Raw genomic sequence first — 24421 nt, forward strand, 5'->3', positions numbered from 1 at the left:
AAATGGTTGGCATTTGTAAGATATATCATTGCCCAGGATTGAAAAAATGGAGGGAGGTGCTGCAAAATCAGGATTGGCTACCTTTTAGTCTCATAGCTGTACTTAACAGATTTCTATAAAAGTTGGCAATGAACATGAGAAGATTTATCTTTTAGGTTCTTGGGGATTGTGATAAGTGGAACTTCATGAAATATAACATAAAGGGAAAAATAAAGAACAATATTTTGCAAGAATCTAAATGTGTTACTATTAGATATATATCAATTTCATAACAGAGGATGGGCCTCTTGCCAGCTAATTTAATGAGTAAGTGATTGAGGGCAACCTCTGCGACTTTGATAAAAGAAATGATGATGACTTTGATAAAAGAAATCCTTTTGCTAAATAATCAAACTTGTAACTTTCTTTAAAGAATCAAACTTGGACCATAACATCAACCTACAGCTACGCCGGGCAAGAGACAGGCTTCGATTTGCCTCCCAACATTCTCTATTAGTGGGAAAGTTGAAAAAGGCTCTTGTTCAAATCGGCAAACAACCAAACCCTTGGGACCTTCTTCAACCCCAGGATGTGATGAGTCAACATCAAGGTGCCAAACAACTCCATCGATAAGAGCTCAGGTCTTTAGCTCCTCAACTCTAGAAACCTCCAGTTTAGCCAAAGGCTTGATGCGGCATACGTCTTTCTTTGTAAAAGGTTTTAAGGATATGGTTAAGCGAGCCAGTTGGTGAAATGGTAGACAAGCGAGACTCAAAATTTCGTGCTAAAGAGCGTGGAGGTTCGAGCACGTCCATGTTCTTCTACTGAGAAAGTGACGACTTGGTCATGACAGTGAAAGAGATAAAATTGTAGTGGTTCTTTCCATATTACCCAGATCTTGGACACACCATCAGAGGCTGAATAGGAGCTATCCAATGATCTGATGGAGACAAAAGAAAGAACAGGAAATATGGATGGAAGAAAAGTGCAAAGACATCAATAGAGACAAGGAAATCAAGTTTTATGAACAAAATAGATGAAGAATAAAAAGGAAGAGAGAAATTAGAACCACATTTTCTTTTACAGCATGAACAAAGCGATAGAAAAGGAAAAAAAGGGAAAATAGAAAGAGAATCCAAAGAATAATCTCAACATCGATCTTTTAAATGGGAAAAAACTCTTGAACAGTGAAACGACACCTAAATCTTTTAAATGGATCACAGTACACATGAAAGACTTTACCTTCATCTGCAACAACTTCAACATGGTTTTCATTATCTATCACAGTAAAGGAGATGTTGCCTAACCATAGAACCGCTGCTAGCATCGCAAATACATTATCCTGATCCTCTTTGCTGATATGAACGATACTCATAGCTTCCTGGAAATAGTTAAAGTTTTTGAGCATGATAATGATAATTATGAAGATTAGTGTGCATATATATATATATATATATAAGATATTCATGAATTTGAAAGGATACCATCACAGTGTGGAACCTTTCAGCATCATCAACCCCCACAACAGAATAGCAATTACTCTGCTTCAGATATTTGTATTCATCTGCTTTTCTCAAATTCAGTTTCTCTGTTTCGAAAAAGAATTATAAAAAGTAAAACAGCAGTTTAACAGATAGGAAGTGAAAACGAGAATAAACAATAGAGCTCTGGATTATACACATATCTCTCTGAATAAACACAAATAATTTACAAATAATGTATCACTATAATGAGAACATCACTCCTAGGAAGACAAAGGTGTCAAAAAGCTAACAAAACTTATTATTAGCAAAGACAAAAGCATGACTGAATTTACAGGCTTAACTCACCAATATGGATATAAGGAGAATTAAAGAAATCGTGACTGGGTACATCTAATTTTGGAAAAGAAAACATGCAGCATGGTATTGATTAAAGGAGAAATAATAGCGATATTCAATTTACTTCACTTGTTCAGCAATGATGTCAACACAAACAAACATTGCACGCCATTCGCTGATGTTTCCCCAGGATTGATTATCTCATAGATCAGGCAAGCATCAAAAGTTTGGAGGGTTAGATGTATGTTCACCATCTTTGAATCATTGAATCACCAAGAACTTATTGTATAAGCTTAACATATTGACTGAGAAGATTTTTTTAATAGTTTAGGTGTATAGCTGGTTAACTAATAAACAAGTAGATATGGTGATTTATCTCCATACATGACATAAATGCTCAAGCTAGCATCCTTAAAGCTAGCATCAAATGAGTGAAGAAGGTAAGCCAGGGATAATCTATTACATTTGCGAAACAAATAAAGCATATCTACTGCCTGCATACATAACACCCTAACGAAAGCTGTCCCATGAAGAACGAGTCGTGGTTGACATCAAGTAGGTCATCAGCCATAGAACATATATGGTTCAAATTATGAAATAGTCAATTGAATATGGATCAAATTTCAGACGAATATGATGTTCTGATCATCTTCAGAAAAAAAGAACGAATTGATCTTCTAGGATTCCCAAAAATTCTTTGATTTCTTCTAGAAGCCAATGATTATTTATCGTCTTTTGATATTCCGTGAATAGCTGGGACATTGAGGAAGATCCAAAACAGCATTTCAGGAATGTAAAAATAAAATGAGTTGGCTTCTGAATCGAACTGACCACACACCAGGACGGTTTGACCTTCTGAATCGAAACAACGGATGAGGGAGAGAGAGAAAGAGAGAAAAGGAGGGAACGAGGGGACAACACCTTCGAAGGGCCGGCGGTGGCCCGCCAAGGCCGCTAGAGGATGCGGAGACCTCCACGGCTTCATGTCGTTCGATAAGATGTTTAATCGAGAGAGAGAGAGAAGGGAAGCGAGGATACCGAAAAGAGGCGCAGTCAGCGAAGAAGGCGCCAGGTCGCCGGCATGGCTGCCAACAACGGAAAAGGCACGGGCGAAGCCACAACTATGGAATAGGGGTGACCAACCCTGTTCATCGTATTTTTTAAAAAAATAATGAATTGCCGGCTTCACTTTAGTCAATTTTTTTTTAAAAAAAAAATTTCTTGTGAAACAGGGGCGATCGCCTATGTTTCATGCCTATGAAGCCATGGGCTATGATTTCACGATCCAATGGCCACAGCGGCCAACCGGAGGCCCTCCGATGGCCTCTCCACCGATTTTTCCTCCCTCCTTTTCTTTTCCTCCCCCCTCTCTCTATATCTCTCTCTCAGCCACGATTGTGCAAAGTGGAGGCCTTGGTGGCCCTCCAAGCGTGCCCGCGACCCACCTGTGGCCACTACTGGCATTTTCTCTGACCACCCTCTCCCTCCCTCCTCCCCTCTTTCTTTTTTTTCCTCCTCCCTGATTCTTTTCTTTGCTTCTGTGTCGATTGGTGCTGGTCCAGTCCAATATGGATCCATATCAACTCATACTGCTGGCTGGTCGACATGAGTCCGGAAATCGGATTCATAGACTTGTTGCAAGCAATAAATGGAAAGAGGGACATTTGATGCTAAAAGGGGAACGAATTAAAAGAGAGACACAAATCAAAAAAACTTTTCAAACATATTTAAGCATAACAGATGTTGTCTAACATAAAGTAACAGGTAAAATGAGTAAACTCGATAAGTACTTTGTAGAAAGAGACCAAAAATCCTCATAAACCCTATTAAAGGAAACCAAAGAAATGGAGTGGAGAAAGATCAAAGGGATCTTACCTTGGTTGATGGATTAAAGGTGGTTTGAACCAAAAGTGAACCTAGTTGAATCAAATTGTTTTTTGGAATCTTCCCCAACCACCACCAAAATGAAATTTGAATTAAAATGGCTTGGAAATGGTTGGTAGAGGTTACAAGGCCCTTCCACTACCAATCTCAATATAGGATAACTAGATGGGATTGAATAATAAAATTTAGAAGATCACCTTTAGTTGCTCCTTCCAAGGTCTTAAATCCATAGGATGGTGTCCCAATCTCTCTATGGAACAGGATGCTCCACTTTCCCATCCCATCTCGATAGCTGTCTCGATCATGCAACCCGATGGATATCTTCCATACAGTGTTCGCCGTACCAAGCCGAACCACCCGATGCGGTGCGTACCGAGCTGGACCGGCGCCTTACCGATACGATTCGGGCTTTTTTCTGAAAAATGACCCCGAATCACACTGAACCGCCCGATTCGGTACGATTTGGGCCCATACCGCCAGAAATCGGGCGGTATGGTTTAGTTCGACGTCGGTTCAGCCTGAATCGAACCGTACCGATAGGGGGAAGGGGGGAGTGGGCCTTTTCACGTGGGGGGTGGGGACGGGGGGCTGGTGCTTTAATTAGCATCCACACCGAAGAGTGTTCTCTGAGACTTCTCAGAGAACACCCCGTAGGCTACGAAGGTCTCAACGAACCGTTGAGACCTCCAAAAAATTAGAAAAAAAAGATAAAATTTCGTGAAATTGGAGTGGTTCGAGGAGAGACTGATCTTTGGCCGGAGGTAAGATAATCTGTTATTTTGTTGGTAAATATTTTATTATTTTTATTTTTATTGTTAGAAATAAGATAAGAATGAGGTAAAATAAAAGTATGAAGAAATCATGCCAAAATCTTATGATTTTGGTATGATTTAATTATATATGATAGATCTTTGGAAGATCTACATGATTACACCAAAATTGTTAATTTTCATTAATTATATTTTTTAAATATTTTTATATATTTATTCATTTAAAAATTAATAAAAAATTAAATTTAAGAGAAAAAAATTAAGAGTTTTAGAATCATGTTTAGAATGATTCAAGCTACTTAAATCTAATCTCAAAATTTTTTTTGAAATATTTGAAATTAAAAAATATTTTTTAATTATTTAAATAAAAAAATTAATTATAAAATAAAAAATATATAAAAATAGTGTTATATTTTATTTAATTTAAAAATATTATTTGAAGCATATGACATATTTATTTTGAATTTATAAGTTAATTTTAATATTATATATAATTATTTTAATTATCATTAAACAATTATGTTTTGTTATACTTGCATATATTTATAAGAAAAAATTTAGAGCATAACGTTCGTTGACTTTAATTAATCAGCTATTTTTTAGTATATATTTATTTATACAAAATTTATTAAAAAAATAAAAAATTAGAGTTAGTTTTGAAATTGAAAATAATATTTAGAATGATTCAAAACAATTAAAATATTTGAATGTAACTTGAGATTTTTTTGATTTTTTTTGTAAATATTTAAATAGTAAAAAATATTATCAAATAAAAAATATACAAAATTGGTGTTATATTACAGTTAATTCAGAATAATTATTTGAAGCACATAACATTTTTTTTTGAATTCATGGATTTTTATTTTATATATAATATATTTGTAATAATTATTAAACTATCATGTTTTGTTATACCTACAGAAATGAGTAAGAAGAAAGATTCAGAGCATGACATCGGTTGGAATCATGGTGAGATACTCTCGGTTTAACATCATTGGAGATGCAAATAGTACAACATAGAGTTCAAGGGAGGAGTGATTAGGTTGAAGCAGTACCTGGCTGGTGGTTATCCTGATGTGTCCATGTATCGAAAATATCCGCAAGAAGTCCGATAATTGATGAAAAAATACTTTGCTGATTCGAAAGCAGCGAAGGAAAGGGTAAAGAAGAAAAAGACCGAAGTAGACCGTCGAGCTGCAGAACCACCTTATTATCACTCTAGAGAGTTAGAGGAGGCTTCTGCTCCAAATGATGAGAGGCACAGATTAAGGTTGCCATTTAAGCGAGCTTGACGGATCAATACCGGTAGGAGGAGATGGCCCGATACAGAGAGCGATTCGGACCATCATGCTACGAATTAGGGTCTGGATCAGCAACTGGTGGGGGAGAATTCGAGTTAAGGAGAACTACCTCAGTCAGAGAGCCTGGTGATAGAGAGAGTTGTTGCTCCTTGAATTGATTTTGATGATTACAAAGCATTTGAGGGGGTTACTAATGATTTTGGCTTGAAAAAAGATTTATTATTTTTCAGGGGCAAAATCGTAATTTTATCAAGTCCTAATTCGAAAACCTCAAGAGCAAGAACAGAAGATTTGTGATCTATTGAAGGAAATTTCACAATTTTTGGATGTATATTTTGAAAGAAAATAATGTTTATAAAATTGAGTTAACCCCATGAATCGACTCATGTCAAATGAAGCTGGACGGCACGCTGTTTTTTGACTGGGACACCCAATTGAGTCGACCCCATGAGTCGATCCCTGTACATGAGTCGATCCTATGAGTCGACCTCTGTTGCTGTGCACGTCAAAATTACAGAACAATCATTTTCTGTTCTGTGCCACAGTAGTCGACCCCATGAGTCGACTCATGTGTATGAGTCGACCCTATGAGTCGATCCCTGCGATGGAAAAACTCCATAACAGCTAGTTTTTTAGCTCGTTTTGGCGCATTTAATGCTCATTTAATGATCTCCAACGGCTCTAAAACTACCCAGATCACTCTCCACCATCATTTGAAGCTATAAAAGGCACTTAAAAGAGGGAATAAAGAAGGTTTTTCAAACATTCATTTTAGCCCTAAGCAAAGAGCCTTCTTGAAGTTAAAGGTAAAGCTTTCATTTCAAATTCACCAACCCCTCAAGAGCTCATTCAAGTTTTCAACAACCTTGAGGAGAATCAGAAAAGCTTCTTCATTGTTGTGTAAAATATATTTAAAGCTTTATTTGCTTATTAAAGGAGCTACATTTGTATTTCCGTGTGATTAACTGTTATACTCTGTTTTTGAGTTGATCTTTAGTTTTGGAAGGATTCCAAAACGTGAAAAGGTTGATCCGAACTTTGAATCAGATTGTATTGAGTTGGCTTGTATCCGAAAAATAAGTGTTCTAGCTTGGGATAGCTAGAGTCGGAGGTACCGACGTTGTATTCTTGTTGAATACGATTTAGTAGATTTGAATTCCAAGTAGGAGCTTGGGGAGTGGATGTAGATGCAAGGTTGGCACCGAACAACTATAAATCTTGGTTGTTTGTGGTGTGCTTACTTGTTCTCTATCTTATTTTCTTTTCTTTCTTGCACTCTTACATATAATATCTTCACTTTGCTTAAATCACTCACTTCAACTAACTTGCCTTTTATTACTTAATCCTTGTAGTTCTAAATTAATATTAAATTTTCAAAAACCCAACTCACCCCCCTCTTGGGTTGCATAGCTGGACAACAAGTGGTATCAGAGTCCGATGCTCTAGCCCTACTTTGATTTAACCATCAAAGAGCTAAAGATCTATGGCAATTCAAGTTGGTGCTTCACTAACCGAGGGACAGTCCATAAACCGACCTCTACTTTTCAATGGGTCAAATTATACCTATTGGAAAGCTCGGATGAAAATCTTTATTCAAGCACTTGACTATGATATGTGGAGTATCATAGTAAATGGACCACACACACCCACTAAAATAATTGATGGTGTGGAATCAACCAAATCCAAAAAAGAATGGGATGAGATTGAAAAGAAAATGGCTCAACTTAATGCAAAAATCATGAATATTTTATATTGTGCCCTAGATGCTAATGAATTCAATCGTATTTCAAAATGCATGTCAGCTAAGAAAATATGGGATAGATTAGAAGTAACTCATGAAGGAACTAATCAAGTGAAGGAATCAAAAATTAACATACTTGTGCATAAATATGAACTCTTTAAAATGGACCATGATGAATCAATAACTAAATATTTACTCGTTTTACTGATATTATTAATGATCTAAAAATCTTGGTAAGTCTTATTCTATCAGTGATCTCGTGAAAAAGATTATTAGGTCTTTACGAAAGACTTGGGAGGCCAAAGTGATCGCAATCCAAGAAGCCAAAAATCTGAATATCTTATCCTTGGAGGAGCTTCTAGGATCACTAATGACATACAAGCTAAGCATGAAACAACATCAAGAAGAAAATGTCAAAAAGAAGAGGACAATCACCCTCAAATCCATTGCTCAACTTGATGAGGAATCCGATGATACGGAAAATGAAGAGCAGGATGAAGAAATGGCCCTCATTACTAGAAAGTTTAAGAAGTTTTTGAAGAAAAGAAGACAAAGAATGAGGAAGAGGCCACTTACAAAAGGGAACATAGCAAAGAGAAGGATAAGGAGCAACCCCTTATTTGTTATGAATGTAAGAAGCCGAGATACTTTAAGTTTGAATGTCCACAATTTAAGAAAGGTCCCAAGAAGTACAAGAAAAAGGCTATGATGGCTACATGGAGCGGAAGTGATGAGTCAAGCTCCAAAGAAGAAGATTCAAATGAACAAGCCAACTTGTGTCTTATGGCACATGAAAATGAGGTAAACATTGAAACTCCTAATGACTTTACCTTTGAAAAACTTCATGAAGCGTTTTATGATCTAATTGATGAACTAAAGAAACTAGGGGTAAAAACAAAGAATTGAAATCAAAGAATCAATCTTTACTAAAAGAAAATGAGATTATTTCAAATGAAAAATCAATCTTATCTCAAAAAAATCTGAACTTAAAAATGAGATTGCCAAGTTAAAACCAATGGTTGAAAAGTTCACTTTAAGTTCAAATAAACTTCAAATGATACTTGACAATCAAAAGGCCATTTATGATAAAGTCGGTCTTGGATATAACCCTTTAAAGAAACAAAAACTTCTAAAAAATATCTTTGTAAACTCATCATGCAACAAGTTTTCAAATATTACTTATTTAAATGTGGTAAAGTAGGATACAAATCCTATACATATTTTTCTAACAAATCTGAAAATTCTAATGTAAAAAAAATATGGGTTCCAAAAAAACCATTGTGACTAACCAAAGAGGACCCAAGAAAATTTGGATACCTAAAGTCAAAACTTGATTTTTATATGTAGGTGTGTCTTGCATCCCAAAGAACAAATCGAAAATAGTATCTTGATAGCGGGTGCTCAAGATACATGACTGATGATGAATCTCAATTCATCACACTTGATGCTAAAGATGGAGAGATGGTCACCTTTGGAGACAATGGCAAAGGAAAGATCATCAGTATAGGTAATATTGGTATCACTCCCTCCAAGTACATTGAAAATATTTTATTAGATGGTTTGAAATATAATCTATTAAATATCAGTCAATTTTGTGATAAAGGATATAAAATCATGTTTGAATCTTCATTATGCATAGTAATTAGTCCTATTGATGAAGGCATTAAATTTGTTGGGCATAGATATGATAATGTTTATATGGTAGATTTGAATGATCTTTCCAAAATAAACATGCAATGCCTAGTAGCCTTGAATATCAAGATTAATGAGACTAGTTGGCTTTGGCATCGTAGGCTTGCACATATTAGCATGCATTCACTTTCAAAATTTATTAAAAAAGAATTGATTACCGGCTTACCCAAATTGAATTTTGAAAATGATAGAATTTGTGATGCATGCCAACTGGGTAAACAAACAAAAGTCTCATTCAAATCTAAAAATATTGTTTCAACTTCTAGACCATTAGAACTATGGCACATGAATTTATTTGAACCACTAGAACTACTAGTCTAGGTGGAAAACGATATGGCTTTGTGATTATTGATGATTTCTCTCGTTTTACATGGATCTTCTTTTTGGCACATAAGGATGAAACTTTTCATATGTTCTCAAAATTTTATCAAAAATCATTAATAAAAAATATTTTTCAATTCAAAATATTTGAAGTGATCATGAAACCGAATTTGAAAATCAAGATTTTGAAAAGTTCTGTGATGAAAAAAGTATTGACCACAACTTTTCAACACCTAGGACACCCCAACAAAATGAGATAGTAGAAAGAAAAAATAGAACCCTTTAAGAAATGGTCCGTATCATGCTATGTGAAAGCAACCTCCCAAGATATTTTTGGACGAAGCAATTAACACGACATGTTACATATTAAACCATACTTTAATTAGACCAATTTTAAAGAAAACTCCCTATGAGCTTTAGAAAGGAAGAAAACTAAACATTGCATATTTTCATATTTTTAGTTGCCGATGTTTTGTTTTGAATAATGATAAAGAAAGATTAAAAAATTTGATGCAAAATCCGATGAAGCTATTTTTCTTGGTTACTCCTTTTCTAGCAAAGCTTTTAGAGTTTTCAACAAAAAACTTTAGTAGTAGATGAGTCAATACATGTTGTTTTTGATGAAACTAACGATCTTCCTTCAAGGAAGAATGAAAGTATTGATGATGCAGATCTTCTTATAGAAGGGATGAAGGAGATCACCTTAAAAGACTCAACAATTCAAAATGAAGAAGAACATGAAAACAAACAAGAGGATGAAGGTGAAGAATAACAAGAACAACCTCAAGGCTCAAATAATCTACTTAAAGAATGGAGGTATGATCATAATCACCCCAAAGAACTAATTATTGGTGATCCTATACATGGAGTAAGAACTCGTTCTTCACTTGAGATGCATACAAGCATTTTGCATTTGTCTCTCATCTTGAACCTAAAACCATAAATGAAGCTGAAAAAGATTATAATTGGATAAATGCAGTGCAAGAAGAACTTAATCAATTTGAAAGAAATAATGTATGAACGTTAGTATCAAGACCTAAAAATTATCCAGTAATTGGCACAAAATGGGTATATAGAAATAAACTGGATGAACATGAAAATGTAATTAGGAATAAAGCAAGATTGGTTGCAAAGGGTTATAATCAAGAAGAGAGAATTGATTTTAATGAGACCTTTGCACCTGTTGCTAGATTAGAAGTAATTAGACTTTTACTTGCATATGCTTGCTTTATGAATTTTAAGTTATTCCAAATGGATGTCAAAAGTGCTTTTCTAAATGGATATATTGCTGAAGAAGTTTATATAGAACAACCTCCCGATTTTGAAAATCATACTTTTTCTAATCATGTTTTTAAATTAAACAAAGCATTATATGGTTTGAAACAAGCACCTAGGGCTTGGTATGAAAGGCTAAGTAAATTTCTGCTTAATAATGATTTTTCAAGAGAAAATGTAGACACAACCCTTTTCATTAAAAGAAATCAAGATGATATCTTAGTTATACAAATATACATTGATGACATTATTTTTGGGTCTACTAATGAAACTCTTTGTCAAGATTTTGCTCAGCTCATGCAGGGAGAGTTCGAGATGAGCATGATGGGAGAACTTACATTCTTCTTCGGATTCCAAATCAACAAACAAAGGAAAGAATCTTCATCACTCAAAGCAAATATACAAGAGAACTACTCAAAAGATTTAGAATGGAGGATTCCAAAGCAATTGGTACACCCATGAGCCCATCATGTAAGCTTGACAAGGATGAAGGAGGTAAAAATGTAAACTTAAAATTTTATAGAGGTATGATTGGTTCTCTATTGTATTTAACTGTAAGTAGATCAGATATTATGTTTAGTATGTCTTTGTACTCGCTTTCAATCAAATCCAAAAGAATCATACTTGAATGCAGTTAAAAAATCCTTAGATATTTAAATGTACACAAAGTCTAGAACTATGATATTCTAAGAACTCATCAATTGACTTAATAGGATATTCAATGCCGATTTTGCTGGATGTAGATTAGATAAAAAAGTACTAGTGAAACTTGCTAATTCCTTGGAGTTAACTTAATCTCTTGATTTAGCAAAAAGCAAAATTCGATGGCACTGTCTACGGCCGAGGCCGAATACATTGCAGCTGAAAATTGTTGTGCTCAAATCTTGTGGATTAAGCAACAACTTGAGGACTTTGGCATCAAACTCAATAAAACTCCCATAAAATATGATAACACTAGTGCTATCAATCTAACTAAAAATCCAATTCAGCACTCTAGATCAAAAATATTGAAATTAGACATCATTTCATAAAAGAACATATTCAAAATAATAATATAATTCTTAACTATGTACTGAGAAATAATTGGCTGACATTTTTACCAAGATCTTAAGTGAAGATAGATTTTGTGAAATTAGAAGAGAGTAGGAATCCTTGATCCATCAGCTTAAGTATCTCTCTAATTCCAAGTTCTTAATGTCAAAAATTCATTGAACCAAATTTGTTGAGCTCAATTCTCATCTCTTCTTTTCTCTTAAAAGCTCAAAACTGTACTTCACATGATCAATCTCTAGATAGACATTTTTCCTCAAAATTTTAATTTTTTTCAAATTTTTCCATCATTCTTATGAATTTTTCTGTGTCATAAGTCGACCCCCAGGGTCGATCCTAGAGTAAACTTGTAATTCTGTCAAAATCCTTCAAGCACTCTCTTTTTATTGAAAAATTTTCTTTGAGCCGACTCAGCCCTTCTTCTTCTTCCTCCCACCGAACCAAAAGCTCTCCCTCTCTTCTCCCTTAAACCGAAGATTTCTCTCAAATCTCTCTTCCCACCGATTTTCACCCTTCAAATCGTCCGTTTAGGAACCAGCTTCCTCTCCTCTTTCTTTCTCGTTTGGGCGATTCGAACTTGCCCTAGATTCTACCCCTCTTCTCCAAACCGGTGATTTACCTCTCCAAAATCCTTGCTTTTTCTTCTAAAATCCTTTCCTCTCTACCTCTCATTTAGTCTCCAAGCTCCTTGCAAGTCTCTTTTGTCCAAATGGCTCCCAAAATGAAGCTACCACAAAGAAGAAAATCTGTTCGCGAGTTAAAAGAAGTGTGCGCAGAAAAAGAATGACAGTCGAGCCCTCTCCTGCTCCAATCCCAGCTCCAGATCCTGCTTCAGCTTCTACACAGTCCCCAATCAGTCCAAGCAAGATACCTCTCTCTGATCGAAAAGTGAAACCCGAAAAGAATATAGATTTCAAATTTTTTGAAAAAGAAGGATTCTCTATTGGATCAAAGATTAAAAATCAAGGATGGAAGTTTTACTATTTATTAAAGGAAAATACTTATTTGATTTAGTCAGAAATTTTGCTTAAATTTAAGTTATTACAATGGAACAATAAAGTCTACAGTGAAAGGTGTTGATATTATTCTTGATCCAATGCATTTGGGACAAATCCTGCACTTGCCTTGTGAAGGCTATACTAATATGGAGCTCCCAATCAAAGAAGAAGGAATTAATGTTATCTTAGGGAGAACTTTTACTGAAAGTTTGAATAAATTAGAAGCAAAAATTCTTTCTGTTGAGATGAGGCTGTTACATCACATGGTAACCAAACTGTTTGTCCCTAGGAGTGCAGACATGACCTCTTATCTGGTAGGATATTTGCATCATGTACCATGTGATCACCCAGACCCCCTTGAACCTTCCTGCTTTGATGTTTGAGGCTATGAGAGAGACCCTGAATAGGTCTAAGGCTCACTTGCCTTATGGTATGGCACTCACCTTGGTCTTTAGGAGGTTCGGAGTCAATTTTGAGGGAGAGACAGTTACTAGGTTGTCTCATTCTGACACCATCAACTGCCACACACTGCACCGCATGAGTTTTTCAAAGACTGATGGCAGTTGGTCAAAGGGTGTCGAGAAAAGAACAGAGGAGCCAGCTGAGAAGAGAGCAGAGGAGAGACCGTCTTCACCTCCTCGTGATCACAGAGCATCTCCTGATATTCAGTTTGTGTCTGATCATGAGGCTAGTCCCTCAAAGTCAATGAGGAGGCATGCTTCAGTTCCACAGTTAGGGAGCAGGGTATATCCTTCAGAGTTCAGACTTGCAGATGATCAGATGGAGCTGATGTCCTAGCGTGTTGCCTCCATTTTATCTCAGCAGTTTGTCACCTCAGTCTTTGCTCAGAGGTCGACATCTCAGGATGACTCAGACCAGACTTTGATCCCTCATATCTCTACTATTTTTCAGATGCTCACAGCTCAGTCCGTATGACTTGAGAAGCTTGAGGGATGTGTTTTGAGACTGACGGGTAGACTTCTAGATTGCAGAGGCAAGTTTTAGCCTTAGCCCATCCCCAGCCGCAAGAGAACGTCGCAGAGGTCTCAGACCTATCTGCAGAGACGGTTAGACTTCGAGGAGTTTTAGAAAGTGGATTTGACTTTTTGAGAAGAGAGATCAGGGACTCCAGTGAGACTGCCTCTACTCAGTTTAGTACCTTGATACAGTTTGTGTCGAGAGCCTTGGATCTTTTAGACACCATCAGACTTTCTCTTCTAGCACAGTCTGTAGCTTCCCAGGCTTCAGGATCCTCTCGTCCTCTACTCGTGCCGGTACTTCTATCCATGGTCGAGACAGACGTGGTCGAGGTCGTGCCCGTGGATTTGATCCTACATCTCCTCATCATATCTCTGACTCTTCAGATTCTGATCCCTCTAGCCATGATATCTATTAGATCTAGAATAGTTAATCTTTTTTTTATTTTTGTCTAGGATCTATCTTATGGCCTTTATATTTTGTTGGCTGATTGACTCTTGGATAGTTATTATCCATGATTTTTGTATGATCTATGTATTTTGACTTAATGTATTCAGTCACATTTTGATATATACATTTTTTTTATGCTTTGAATTTCAATGAATGTCTTTAGATTAATGTTTATGAATGGGATCAATTAAAATATTTTAATGACTCATATATATGTGTGATGAAATATCATGAATAGCAATATCTTCTAAATGAGCAAATTGATATGTCTTTTATAATTGCTATAGTGAGGAGAAGTAGAGAATTAAACAATGAAAGAGGGGGAGTAAAAAAATAAAATATAGTATCAAAAAGGAGAGTAAAGAAATAAACAATGAAAGAGGAAGAGTAAAAAAATAAAATATGATATTAAAAAGGGAGAGTAGAGAAAATATGTCCTTTATGTTATCCTTTTTTTTCTCTCTTCAAAATCTCTTAAGATCTTAATTGATGCTGTCAAAAAGGGAGAGTAGAGAATCAAAAATCGAGATCGAGCAATAAGCAATAGAGAAATAGAATTGAGAGCAATAAGCAAAATTGTCAAAGCAAATGAGCAAAATTGTCAAAGCAAATGTATCAAAGAACCAAAATTGTCAGCAATTTTCAAAACAAATGATCTAATAAGCAAATTTCAAATTGATCTTCAAACTACTCATGATGCATTTCATTCAAATAACTGGCTATGATGTTTAAGTGATGCATCTTCATAAATTTGAAATTTATATTCAATGCCTTATATATGTTATACTCTGCTTTTGCTCAAGTATTTTGTCATCATCAAAAAAGGAAAGATTGTTGCTCCTTGAATTGATTTTGATGATTACAAAACATTTGAGGGGGTTACTAATGATTTTGGCTTGAAAAAAGATTTATTATTTTTCAAGGACAAAATCATAATTTTATCAAGTCCTAATTCGAAAGCCTCAAGAGCAAGAACAGAAGATTTGTGATCTATTGGAAGAAATTTCACAATTTTTAGATGTATATTTTGAAAGAAAATAATGTTTATAAAATTGAGTCAACCCCATGAGTCGACTCATGTCAAATGGGCTGAACGGTATGCAGTTTTTTAGCTGGCACACCCAATTGAGTCGACCCCATGAGTCGATCCCTATACATGAGTCGACTTCTGTTGCTGTGCACGCCAAAATTATAGAATAATCATTTTCTGCTCTATGCTACAGTAGTCGACTCATGTGTATGAGTCGACCCTATGAGTCGACCTTGCGACGGAAAAACTCCGTAACGGCTAGTTTTTCAGCTCGTTTTGGCACATTTAATGATCATTTAATGATCTCCAACGGCTCTAAAACTATCCAGATCACTCTCCACCATCATTTGAAGCTATAAAAGGCACTTAAAGGAAGGAATAAAGAAGTTTTTCAAGCATTCATTTCAGCCCTAAGCAAAGAGCCTTCTTGAAGTTAAAGAAGCTTTCATTTCAAGTCCACTAACCCCTCAAGAGCTCATTCAAGTCTTCAACAACCTTGAAGAGAATCAGAAAAGCTTCTTCATTGTTGTGTAAAGTGTATTTAAAGCTTTATTTGCTCATTAAAAGAGCTACATTTGTATTTCCGTATAATTAACTGTTATACTCTGTTTTTGAGTTGATCTTTAGTTTTGGAAGTGTTCCAAAACGTGAAAAGGTTGATCCGAACCTTGAATCGGATTGTATTGGGTTGGCTTGTACCCGAAAAACAAATGTTCTAGTTTGGGATAGCTAGAGTCGGAGGTACCGATGTATTCTTGTTGAATACGGTTTAGTGGATTTGAATTCCCAAGTAGGAGCTTGGAAAGTGGATGTAGATGCAAGGTTGGCACCGAACTACTATAAATCTTGATTGTTTATGGTGTACTTACTTGTTCTCTATCTTATTTTCTTTTCTTTCTTGCACTCTTGCATCTAATATCTTCACTTTGCTTAAATCACTCACTTCAACTAATTTATCTTTTATTACTTAATCCTTGTGGTTCTAAATTAATATTAAATTTTCAAAAACCCAATTCATCCCCTCTGTTGGGTTGCATAGCTGGGCAACAAGAGTAGACGCAGCATGTCTTCTTTGTTGGAAGCTTTTGGCAATAGAAGGAGGTCCCCAGAGATATTCTAGCAGGAGCCAGCATTCATGATTTGGATCCACATGCTTTGCCTAGCAAGAATTCAAAGCAGCAGAGGATTGACAGTATGCTGAAAAAAGATAAGAAGAAGGATATGTGGCAAGCTATTAGATCATGATTTCATTTCAGCCATATTCCAGCAAATGCAGTAGCCAATCTTTACCACCGATCTGCTATTTCAGCCATAGAGGCTGCCGGTTAAGGTGTAGATCCTCCAGGACCTAAGGACATCTATGGTCAGCTTCTTGACAGCAACAAGGAGGATCTGCAGAGATGGATTTCTTACAAAAATAAATGACCTACATACGGACTGACAGTGATATGTGATGGTTGGACAGGTCCTACTAGACGGAGCATCATTAATTTTTTAACATACTGTGATGGAAAAATATTTTTTCACAAATCAATTGATACTTCAGATAAGATGCACGATGCCACATATATTCTTGGTCTGATGGAGGAGATGATTGATTCAGTGGGTGAGCAGCATATCGTGCAGATCATCACAGATAATGGACCACAATATAAGGCTGCCAGATAGTTGTTGATAGAGCAGCGACCGCAGATATACTGGATCCCATGTGCTGCACATTGCATTGATCTTATATTGATGGATATTGGGAAGATTCGTAGGATGCAGTAGGTAGTGGAGATTGCTCAGACCATTACTAGATTCATTTACAACCACATATGAGTTCTTTCATTGATGCGGACGTATACTGGAGGGAAGATCTTAAGACCGGATATCACACGATTTGCTACCAACTACATAGCACTTCATAGTCTTCTTCAAAAAAAAGCAACCCTACGTCAGATGTTTGTTAGTGCCGAGTGGCAAAAGAGCAGATATGCGAGGACCGACACTGATGGAAGTCATGTGGAGAACTTGATGACGAGTCAGTCATTTTGGCAGCAGGCTGAGAAGGTAGTGAAGGCTATCGAGCCTTTATATGAGGTGCTTCGCACCGTGGACAGTGAGAGATACCCCCAGATGGACTTCCTATATTACATGATGGAGAGGACAAAGAAACAGATTAGTGAGAATGATCCCAAGCATGCTTAAGAATTCATTAACATCATTGAGCGCCATTGGGACTATCAGATAGGTAGAGATTTGCATCTAGCTGGTAAGTATAGATTCAAGAATGTTTTAAAATATTTTTTCGAAACATGAATATAAAAGTATACTTAATCAGTCTTATAATTTATCTGCAGCTTATTACTTGAATCCGAGATTTCAGTATACCATTCCCAGAATAGATATGAACAACGAGCTTTTGCTGCTCTTCAAAATGTCATATATAAGATGGTGTCCGATCCAAAAATCGTATCGTTGTGTCTGCAAGAGGTATGCTAGTTTAAAACAGATGTAATTATTCAATTGAATTCGATCTGATATATTTATAAATTTAATAAATATATTTTGTTTCAGACGAAACAGTTTAAATAGGGATCAGATAGCTTTGGAGTCCCATCAGCTATCGTAAGCAAAAAACAGATGAATCCAGATAAATTACATATCAATAATGAGCAGCATAGATTGATATGTAATTTTGCTTAATAATATCAAGTTTGATATGTAATTTTGCTTTTGCAGCTGAATGGTGGATTCATTTTGGAATGTCAACAGAAAATTTAAGACATGTGGCTGTCCATATTCTTTCTCAGATAGTCTCTGCTAGTGGCTGTGAGCGCAATTGATCCACTTTCATCCTTATCCACAGCAAATAGAAAAATCGTCTGACACAAAAATACCTCAATGATCTTATATATGTTCACTACAATTTGAGATTGAAGCTAAAATACATTCAAGAGGAAGTTCAATTGAAGTACACTGATCCGACGTTGGATGATTATGCCGACGAGGACGACGATCCGATCATCAGATGGCTTGCAAGTCAGCAGCAGGAGCTAGAGTTTGATGAGCTGGGGTCCCCTCCATGACCAGCCAGTGTGGTGGTGAGGGAGATCAGGGTGGATTCAGGACAATGGGCAGAAAGAAATATTCCATATAGGATTCCAGCTGATCAGCCACAGCCTGAGGGGACAAAAGATTCATTCATCACATGACTTGCTGTCTGATATATCTTCCTAGAGATTCGAGCGACAAATGTATAGACGATCCTCCCGACAGCCAACAAAAAGACATCCATCTTCTCAATCACAGAAAACTCAATCACAGAGGGATACAAGGAGGGAAGAAAAAGACAGTTACACGTGCACCACTCTCGAGAGTACATAAACTATTTGGCTCAGATACGGACACCAGGAAGAGTAACGATGATACTGTTAGTAGTAGCCATAGATCTGATGATCAGAAAGGAACTGGAGAACAAGAGACCACCGTTTATGAGACACAGCCACAGGATGATATTCGATTCACTGGTGAGTCTCAGTTTACACATCCACACAAGATAGGGATCATGGTGGACGAGTCGGTAGAGACCGTGAGGAGCTAATTTCATATAGACGACGGACTCCTAGAGGTCGTCCAGCACACGATGCAACTGCAGACAATCTTACACGAGGAGTAAGGTCCGTGGATGTATCTGGATCATCCTCGCATTATGGATCCCATTATCTGCAGTCACCTTATGATTTATATGGATATAGTGAATCCGAGGCATCGTCTTTTAGTGGTTACTACCCTATGCAGTCTGGAGCATCTTATGGATCAGATTTTGCTACTGGCATATTTGGATGGACTCCTCCACAGCCATACCATCATCTCGAGGATACTTCTCAGAGCTAGAGTTTTAGTGAGAGATCTGAGATATCTTACAATCCAGAGAGGATGTCTTATGGGATGAATATTCGAGAGTACGGTGCAGCTTAGCTAGAGGGTTGGACTGATGTCCTTCCAGATGACTATGTTGATGATCCAGACATCTACGAGCGTCACAGACACTCGATAAGAAATTAAATGCAGAGTACATCTTGAGGTTCGTATATTAGTTATTGCACTTTGTACTTAAATATTTAGATATATTTTAATGCATATTTTATATATTTTTTTTAATTTTAAGATGACATAGTTGAAATATAATGTAAATAAATATATGTTTGAAATTTTGGATCAAGAGTCTTTGTACCGCTACCTAACTCAAAATTGAAACCAAATATGTCAATAATATGCAATTTAATGCCATTTTGAAGTTGTATTTATCAATTATTAACTTCAATATCCACAAAAAAAAATTGGGTACTGGTACCGAATCGGTACGCCGACGCATACCGTGTCGGTACCGTACCGGTACCGTACCATACCGGTCTGACACCGATACGCCGTTCGGTACCGATACAGGAAACCTTGCTTCCATCTCTCCTTTCGTTTTTTTCTTCTTTGTTTTTCTTTCTTTCATTTCTTTCTTTTTCTTCTATCTTTTTTTCTTTTTTTCTTCTTTCTCTTTCCTTCTTCTTTCCTTCCTTTCTATTTTTCTCTCTTTCCATCTTTCTTTCATTTTTCTTCTTCCTTCCTTTCACTTTTCTCTTTTTCATCTTCCTTTCTTTCTTCTTCTTTCTCTGTATGGATGGGTTTCAGAATCCCGACTCTATCCTGATCCCATTTTCTCATAAGAATGGAATGAGATAGCCAAGACACCTCCCATCCCGCCAGAACGTAAAATCTTGGCTCCTTCTCAATTCATCAACAGCTTACAGCATACTTCAAATCTAATTTTTAAGCAATGAACACATGAGTAGACTTAATCTCAACTAGACTGCTACAAACCTCACAGATTGATCAAATTCCAATAATCATTCTTATGGTCCGCCCCCACAAGTCAACTGATTAAGATTCATGTTATACTAAAATTGGCAACATCAGCACTCCAACATTAGTCATAATGAGAAGATCCCATCCACTAAAATAAAGTTGATAGCTCCAATCACTGAAGCTGGTCTCAGAAGTCTTCACATAATGGCTCTGAATCTGGGTTCTGATACCATGAATTGAATTAGCATGTGCTAAAATGAACAGGTTCCCCTTTGGACATCTAGCCACAACCATATGAGAAAGCAATCATGAAGGGTGCAACATGTACAGAATCCATATACATATACATGTATATGCTCATACATTGAGCAAAAAAACACTTCATGTACCACAAACCTAGAGAAAAGCAAGGTGGTCTAGAGCTTCCATGACTCACTATAATGCATTTGATAGACAAGCATGGTCGATTTTCAAGGATTCCCAAACAAGGGAAGTCCATGCCATATATCTGCAACATTCCAATACAGCCAATTTCGTAATCAGTGTTCTAGATCTTTTTCTTTCATTAAATTTATGAGAATGCAAATAAAGATCTTAAGGATGACTCTCTCTTCTAGATTCTTAGTAATAGCTCCTTAAAAAAAAAAAAAAAAAAAAGATTATGTAAAAATAATTAGGGAAGCCGCTACTAGATCCTAAAAAAGGAAAGAAAAACACCTTTACATTTTCACCAGTTTTAAGTTTTATGGATAAAAATATAACTGCATAAGGTTCCCTTAAATTGACCAACCATAAGAATGACTGATAGAAGTATTAAAACCGAGGTTTCACTTCTCCACCATCAGTTGTAACATGTTAAAAGCACAGAAGCTTTGAAGGCAATAGGAAGGCACATTATTGTCCTTGTGTATCGGGAGTTACCAGGAAAAGTACCACGATTGTGAATGACTCTGAGTAATTTACTAAGTGTGCAAACTAAATACCAAAACATGGATATGATTTTAAAACCTACATAACAAGTGTGCAGGAAAATATGATAGATCATATTCATGTTACAAAATGCAAAGGCCACAAATTAGGAGTTATATAGCTCGCAAATGACTAAAATACCTCCAGCATATGATCCAAAGTTCGCTGTCTCGGTACCAGATCCCATACTCGTGCCAACCTGTTACTGTATTGGTACGGGACCGGTTCGGCATACCAAATGTCAATACACCCCTCCCCCCCCCCCCCCCCCACCCCCCAATACTGCATTCCAATACCAAATCGATATAATATGGTGCACCCTGTATCGCCTGGTTCGGTTCGATACAGCAAACTTTATGATCACATGCATCTAATAGAGGCAGGGGAAGATATGTTGGACAATTAATGCACTAGTGTTGTATAGTTATATATTACTAGCAAAAGACTCTCCTTATTCTGTTTTTATTTATATATTACCAAACCAAAAACTTCCTCCTTTTCTCTCATGAAGAAGAAACATGGAGAAAAGTTTCACACATTATGATCCAAGAGATCTTAATTCTGCACAGTAGTTTCTAGGTTAGCCTGATACAGTACTTTCAGATTTAGTGTTTAAAATTTTTTTGCCCCTGCCTCCACTATACCTGTCTGATCTCATCTTGAAATCTCTCTCCTATCATCCCCACCCCCCACACACCCCCAACCCCAACCCCACTGTCTCTCGCTCCCATTTCTTAAGTGCTGATAGCAAGGTTTTAAATACAATGTCTCTTTTTAGCCTTTGACATGTTGAGGGAAACATTCTGAATATTATAAGATTACCCATGTACTATCTCTCTCCAATATGTTAACTGCATGTGATCTCATGCATTATTGTAGAGGTCTTCTAATTCAAACTAAGCAGGAGACACATGGAATCAGCATCATCACTATCCATGACCTTCATGATGATTGTATGCAAACAAAAGTCAAGAAAAGGCTATGTTGCATATGTAAATCAAAGTCATCTGACGCAGTTTGGTGAGTATACCAAGCTTGACCACATTTGCAGTAGGGTCATTATAAAAGATAACCTTTCTCATTAAAAGATATTTAATCAAATTTTAGTGATATCCCACATTCCTTATAGGCGAAAATTTTCATGTGTCACAGCTATAATTCCAACTCGAAATAGCCAGCAACAACTATGGAGACAGTCCAATGGAAGTCAAGAAAACTACACCAAGACAGATGGAGGCAAAAAAATGAATGGAGATATTATACCTCTAAGAGATAATGAAGCTCCAGCACACAGTTGATAAAAGATGTGATACGACCGCTCCCCAATGGCACATTGAACAACTCTTGACTGCATATAGCATATAAAAATTAAAATAGATCATGGGACAGAAAGCGCAAAACTAGTAAGGATCATCTCACCAGATAGATAAAAGTACCTTCTCAAGTAAAACTGTCCACACATAGAAGTTGAGCAGGCAGAAACAATAGAAGGGTGCAACAATCAATGTCAGATTGGAAAAAATGAAAGAAAATATATTCTGCAAGGAAAACAAAGTGATTCAAAGAACATTCCACTTACATGTTTGAATCTTGGCGCCAGAAATTTTCCCAGTCATGCTGAAATGAATTTCAATCAGCTTGCCCTGAAGTTAGATACCAGGATTTAATAAAACATATAAAATGGTTTCAAATTTTAATATGAATGTTCTCCACACAGAAATAGCAATTTCAAAGACTATGAAGTGGCAGATTTCAAAAGCTATCTACCTAATTCACATATTTAAGAGAAATTGAAGGCATGGAATGTTACAAATATATGGTGACTAACAAGAGTAAAAATCATTGGAACTAAATAACTCACAAAGCGACTGGAATTGTCATTTCTTGATGTTTTCGCATTGCCAAATGCTTCTAGTATGGGATTTGTCTGCAAGATTTCATATTCTATGCCACTACCCCCTCCAAGAGCAGCCAAATATTGCATAGCAATTTTTGCTGTTTCAGTTTTTCCTGCTCCACTCTCACCACTAGAAAGAAGACCACAGTTAGTGCTTTAAGAGTACAAGAATTTACTTCATTAAATTCACTCCTGAAATTGAAACATTTAGCAAATACCACGCAAGGAACAGAAAGAAGACAACAGATTCTCAGAATAATGATACAAAAACTTTTAGTTGGAATAAATCAATCATGGTAATACTTTTAACCAGTGTTCTTCTTCTTTCACATATTTTTCCTCCCTGCTTTAGAAACTAGAAGGAACTCCTTACCGTAAAAGGGAAAAACAGAAAAAGATCTTTGATATTCATTAAGTTTATTCAACTCCAAAAAAGGAATTTTGATTCCACAAGTATCTCATGGCTCAATTACTGCTCTTTCTCAAAGAGTAAAAAAGTAAAGTAACCAGAAGCATCCATTAAGTCATGATTCTGACTTTCTAATGGTAATATTGAGCATATTTATAATGCAGATATTACATGTGCAACATCTGCATGTCACCTATATAATTTGAGCAACTTCTATATTCCTAAATAACCTAATATTTCATCTAGGATGCATCGCACTACAATCAGTGATAGGCCATAATCTCCTCCTACAGTTGTAAGACAGAAACTGATAAAGAATCTGAAATTAGGTTCAAGATGTTATTATTTAAAGAATTGAACAAGAAATACAAATTCAGAAATGACAAATTAATCAGATGTATAAACCACCACTAAATAAATGGCTGACAGAAAAATTACGATGACATGATTTATAATTTGTATCAGCCTACTGATTTTTTATCAAAGATGCCGCAATCTCTGCAATGTTTATCATTTTACTTGCATATTATCCTATTCTAATCACCTCTGTATACAAAAAAGTGCTGGGAAAGAACAATCATAAGGCACACAAACAGGCAAAAGATAAGATCTCAATGGCAGAAAAGACAACTAAGAACATCTGCTTTCTGTGTCCCCTTTTAGTTTCATATAATGAGCTATTTAGTTTCTTTCTTAGTCAGACCACTCTTCTAGTGATATGAAAGAACGACTCTGTTATTCTTTTGATAATTTGCTCAGTTCAATATCATGCAAACAGAGGAAGAAGTCCCAGCTTTCACTTGAAACAAACATCATCTTATATATGACATAATATCACCTATTCCAACAAAAAGCAACAGAAAAAGTGAAAGGAGAAAAATGCAATATTTATCAAAAGAATACTGAAAAAGTAACTTCATGTCCATGATCTGCATTTATCAAAGAACTGGACAAAGAACTACTGACCTTATAATAATCGATTGATTAACTTCATCTGCAGTTAAGGGAAAGAAGA

At 36.1% G+C, this 24421-nt stretch overlaps 1 protein-coding gene across 1 annotated transcript in view; it reads right to left on the bottom strand.

Annotated features, from left to right (window-relative positions):
* Positions 1–24421, bottom strand: part of LOC105053728 (myosin-1) — a 61406-nt gene that overhangs the window by 23817 nt on the left and 13168 nt on the right. Inside the window, 6 exon segments of the mRNA XM_073245451.1 lie at positions 1222–1360; positions 1464–1567; positions 22364–22448; positions 22537–22550; positions 22680–22743; positions 22962–23127. Coding sequence (XP_073101552.1) covers positions 1222–1360; positions 1464–1567; positions 22364–22448; positions 22537–22550; positions 22680–22743; positions 22962–23127 — 572 coding nt within the window.

The sequence above is a fragment of the Elaeis guineensis genome, chromosome 11, assembly GCF_000442705.2.
Source record: "Elaeis guineensis isolate ETL-2024a chromosome 11, EG11, whole genome shotgun sequence".
Taxonomy (NCBI): Eukaryota; Viridiplantae; Streptophyta; class Magnoliopsida; order Arecales; family Arecaceae; genus Elaeis; species Elaeis guineensis.